Here is a 5,250-nt window from a genome sequence, read left to right as displayed (position 1 = left end):
AAATAGTATACTGTATGTAACAGCCACTATATTCTTACATGTTTATATCTGTAAACTTATAAGGATATTTTATATCGATCTACACGCGTCATTTGTATAACGTTTTATAAGCCAATGTAAAAATATATAATTTAGAGTATATAATATGAAATTTATTATAGTGAGAGGGCACGATATGAATATGGTATTGTTTTAAATGGGTTTCCCACTTTGTTCAGAAAATCAGAGGAACGAAAAATTATGTTATGATTTCTTTAGCCCTACACAATAACACGTACAAGCAATCATTTGTCATTTATGTCCGCACCATTGCCTTATATAGAACAACAATCTCTTTTTATCCTTGTTAATTGTGTCCGTCGATATATATATATATACACACAAAAAAATACATTGTATGCAATCATAACAAAGTATATATTCGCATTCAGTTGACTCAATATATGCACGAATAGTTTGGTTGATACAGAACTTTGAACAAATACTATTAAGATCAGCCGCGTAACTGAATGCGAATATATACTTTGTTATGATTGCATACAATGTATTTTTTTGTGTATATATATATATATATCGACGGACACAATTAACAAGGATAAAAAGAGATTGTTGTTCTATATAAGGCAATGGTGCGGACATAAATGACAAATGATTGCTTGTACGTGTTATTGTGTAGGGCTAAAGAAATCATAACATAATTTTTCGTTCCTCTGGTTTTCTGAACAAAGTGGGAAACTGTTGGTTATTTGGTTCAAGTCTTTGGTTCAAAGTATCGGTTATTTCGGAAGTTACAGAAGAAGTTATTGAATCAGTTTTATGTCGTTTTTTAGTGGTTTAGTAACCATTTAAGTTTCTTCGTTTTGAAGCTTTGATTTGTCAATCTCTTTTCTCGCAGCTGCAACCCTCTTTTTCATAAAGAAGCTTTTTTTTGTGTATTTTTTTTTTGCATGTAATATATTCTGTCTTCAAATGTTTTCCATTGTCTTAACTCGAGGGTTTTTTTTATCATGGCCATTTTTTTAAAAAATTTTCAAATAGGTTTCCAGACATCATTCTATAAACACACAAATAGGAGCCCGAAAATCTTTGTACTTAGTGTGGTTGTAATTTTGGTTTTGTGGTAAATTATACCGGAATACGGTACAAGTTGGGAAGAAAAGTGTAATTTAAATCATTTGACTTGTTTTCTGATTAGTCTAGACCTCGGTTTAGAATATCAGATTATCTAAAAATAACTTAATCATCTAATTGAATGATATATAGTCTAAAAAGATATAATTAGTGGTTTAAATATTGTAATGTGAATTGATGTATCAATGAGGTGAATTATATTCAATGTTTTTACGTTTTAGCGTAATTTGAAAAATGCTATTTTTATATCATTCACAAAAATTTTGCGGAACCATAATTCATCTATCATAAAACAATTTCTTACGTTTCCATTTTCATTATGTTATCCTATTAATGCGTAATGTATATTTTCATTATTTTAACCCATTTGACAATACTACATTCATCTATCATAAATATATATTAAAATAATGAAAATATATATTATTGTTTATTGTGCGGAACCATAATTCAACTATATATTTTTTTATGATTCTGGGTTTCTAAGATTCTTTCAATAATCTGTTTACTAATAGAATCAATATAATATAACATATAACAACCACAAAAATTTTCAAACCGAAACTAGTTTAAGTTTACAATTGTAGAAAAAAATTATTTACTTAATGAAACAATATCAAACAGATTCTTCGGAAATATATATCTTTTTAAATATATATTATTGTTTATTATGAGTGTATATTTTCGTATAATATCTCCACTGGAAGATTTTCAGACCTTTTTTATTCCTACAAAAACATCACATACCGCACAATCAACTAATCAAGTCTGTGTTTTTTTTCTTTGGCAAAAAAAAAGTCTGTATTTTTTTTGTAAGTGGCACAATCAAATGCTTATAACTTAAATATAAGTTATGCAAAACAATTTTATTTATTTTCTAAATGGTTCGGTCTAAGATAACCATCAACTTGTGAAAACCCGAATGGACTAACCATAAATATCTTAAGATTTTTTTAAAAATTGTATTAATCCCGAGTTTCAGTATTCGGTAGTGTTTATGAACAAGAGTGCATCAACGATTGCTTATGGATCACTGTGTTCCCATTCCTTTCGTGTCTAATATAGAGCTAAGCGAAAGTGCCAAACAACCTGAAACAACAGACAACAAGGGAACAGAGGGACATATTCTGACAGGCCCAGAACGGCACCGTTGCGATAGTATCACTTGTAGCTGAGCATCTATGTATAGGATCGTTACATTTCATTTATTGTAAAGCAAAGTACATATACATACATGTATACGATACAGGGAGAGCACTTTTGTATATATGGGAGCACTATTTGCTCAGATGAAAATACACAGAAAATTCCTTAAAACTCCTACACAGCCTTTTCTTCGTTTCTTTCTATGGCGTTCTTTTCCACCGCCTGATATGGTATCAGAGCGTTGTGTAGGGTTCTTTTCTACTTGATTTATCCTTTATCTTCTTCATCCTTCGTCTTGTTCTTCGCTACCATGGCCGATTTTAATGCCGAAATTTCTGAAGAACTCTCTGCTTCTTCTTCTTCTCAACCACAACCACATCCTGTTGCCCCTCCGGTCATTCCGCCACCACCTGTTCCTACTGATTACTATGGTAATCATTATTTTCTTGGCGCCACCGACCATACGACTCTGCAACTCGTCACTGATCGGCTCACCGACCCAGAAAATTTCAACACATGGTGTCGCTCCGTTACTATGGCGCTCGAGGGTCGGAACAAGATGGGTTTTGTCACTGGCGACGTTCCTCGACCGGATGATGGAGATCCCGACGCTCAGCTTTGGTACAGGAACAATGTCGTTGTAAGTTCCTGGCTTATTAACTCTGTCTCGCCGACAATCGCTCCTAGTTTGTTATACCACAGCACTGCTCGTGAGATTTGGTTGAATCTCGTTCGCCGCTTTAAGCAAAGCAACACTTCACGTCTTTATGGCATTAAACAACAGCTTCATAGCTTGCGCCAAGGATCTCTCGATGTGACAACCTTCTACACCAAGCTCCTGACCATTTGGGAAGAGATCAAGGCTTTGAAGCCTGTTCCTCATTGTAAATGCGGGAACTGTTCCTGCAACATCTCCCAGGACTGGAGGGTGCAGAGTGAACGAGATTTTGTTATTGACTTTCTCTTTGGGTTAAATGATTCCTATGATGCCATTAGAAGCCAAATCATCATGTTGGATCCTCTCCCTGATCTTGAGAAGACCTTCCATCTTATAACCCAACATGAGCAACAGAGATCCATCAAGACACCAGTTATCTCTGATCTGCCTGTTCTTCAAGCCTCTGTTTCGGTGGATCTTCCTCCTCGCCCTGTTGCTGCTATCTCTGGTTCTGGTTTCAGAGGCAAGACCAGACCCCTGTGTACCCATTGCGGCCTCCATGGCCACACTGTTGCCAAATGCTACCGACTCCATGGCTTTCCCCAAGGATACAGATCATCTTCTCCGGTTGCTGTTCGACCATCCAACTCTTCTGCTCTAAGAGGCGGCGGCACTCAACGTTTTTCTTCATTCTCTGGTAAACATGCTGTTAACACTGTTTCCTGTGATGATCAACCACATCCAGTCCCCGACGTCAACAGCATGACTGTCGCTCAGATACATCATCTCTATAGCCAAATCACCGAGAAGATGAACTTGGATTCTCGGCCATCTATTACCGGACGTGGTGCTCCTGATACTTCGAACTCTGGTAACTTCATCCTCTTTGCTTTCTGTATGCCCTATACTCGTTCTCCATCTGTGCCTCTTGTTGGATGGGTTGTCGATTCAGGTGCTTCCGTTCATGTTTGCCCTGATCGAACTCGGTTTCATGCTCTGCATTCATGTCTCCCTATTTTGGTAACACTACCTACCGGCGATTGTATTCAGGTTTCGCAGAAGGGAAATGTGTCTGTTACAGATAATCTGATTCTCTTTGATGTGTTATATATACCATCCTTTACATTTCACATCTTGAGTGTTCCTGCTTTGCTACAGAGTTCGAATATTAGTGTCTGCTTCACTTCAACTCACTGTCTCATTCAGGACACCATTCAAGGTTTAACGATTGGCACTGCTAGACTGTTTCAGAATCTGTATATTCTGGAATCTGCATCCTCTTCTCTGGTCAGTGATTCTCCTTCTTCTGTTCTGATGGTTAATTCTTCTACTTGGCACCGCCGTTTGGGTCACCCATCCTTTGACAGACTTAAGGTTTTGGCTAAGCATCTTCGCATCTCTGAGACTGCAGATACTGATCATTGTGACACCTGCCATTTTGCGAAGCAAAGGAGGTTGCCATTTTCCCCAAGGAACAACCTCAGTGCGGCACCTTTTGACTTGATACACCTCGACGTATGGGGGCCATTTTCCGACATCTCTGTAGATGGGTTTCGCTACTTTCTCACTATCGTAGACGATTGTTCTAGGACCTCTTGGGTGTATCTCCTTTAGAACAAAAGTGATGTTTTGCAAGTTTTTCACACTTTTCTGCGTTTGATTAAGACTCAGTTTGACAAGTGCATTAAATCTATACGAAGTGACAATACTCATGAGTTGCGTTTTGATGAGCTATGCCAGAAGAATGGAATTGTACATTACTACTCTTGCGCATATACACCGGAGCAAAAATCGGTAGTTGAACGTAAGCATCAACATTTGTTAAACGTTGCTCGGGCACTCATGTTTCAATCAAACGTTCCCGTCGGATACTGGAATGACTGTATTCGAACCGCCGTCTATTTGATTAACAGGACACCGACACCAATCCTTAATAATCAATCTCCTTATGAGGTCCTGATGGGTCAACAACCAGATTATGAGCTTTTACACACTTTTGGCTGTCTCTGCTACTCCTCTACTTCTGTCAAGCTTCGAACGAAATATTCTCCTCGCGCAAGAGCAGCAGTTTTTCTCGGTTATCCCACTGGATACAAGGGATATAAGCTCTTGGACCGTGATACAAATGAGATTTTTATATCACGACATGTTCAATTCCATGAGGATATCTTCCCTTTTCTGGCAGATGGTTCTCATGATTCTAGCTCTGCTGCACAGATATTTCCTGCTGTTGTCCTCCCACATCCAATCCAGGTCGAGCTTCCCAATCTGTCTTCGGCGACTATCCCTTCGTCGGATTCTGCTCTATCACCAGA

General features: G+C 37.8%; 1 protein-coding gene across 1 annotated transcript; it reads left to right on the top strand.

Moving 5' to 3' along the window:
* Nucleotides 1-2,773: 2,773 nt before the first annotated feature.
* LOC104810213 lies at nt 2,774-4,580 on the top strand. Its single transcript, XM_010536406.2, has 3 exons — nt 2,774-3,806; nt 4,142-4,222; nt 4,347-4,580. The coding sequence occupies exons 1-2, from the start codon at nt 2,813-2,815 to the stop codon at nt 4,174-4,176; spliced, it is 1,029 nt and encodes a 342-aa protein (XP_010534708.1). The 5' UTR covers nt 2,774-2,812; the 3' UTR covers nt 4,177-4,222; nt 4,347-4,580.
* The last annotated feature ends 670 nt before the right edge of the window (nt 4,581-5,250 follow it).

Source organism: Tarenaya hassleriana, unplaced genomic scaffold, assembly GCF_000463585.1.
Source record: "Tarenaya hassleriana unplaced genomic scaffold, ASM46358v1 Cleome173, whole genome shotgun sequence".
Taxonomy (NCBI): domain Eukaryota; kingdom Viridiplantae; phylum Streptophyta; class Magnoliopsida; order Brassicales; family Cleomaceae; genus Tarenaya; species Tarenaya hassleriana.
The sequence above is the reverse complement of the archived record's forward strand: the minus strand, read 5'-3'. Positions and strand labels throughout refer to the sequence as shown.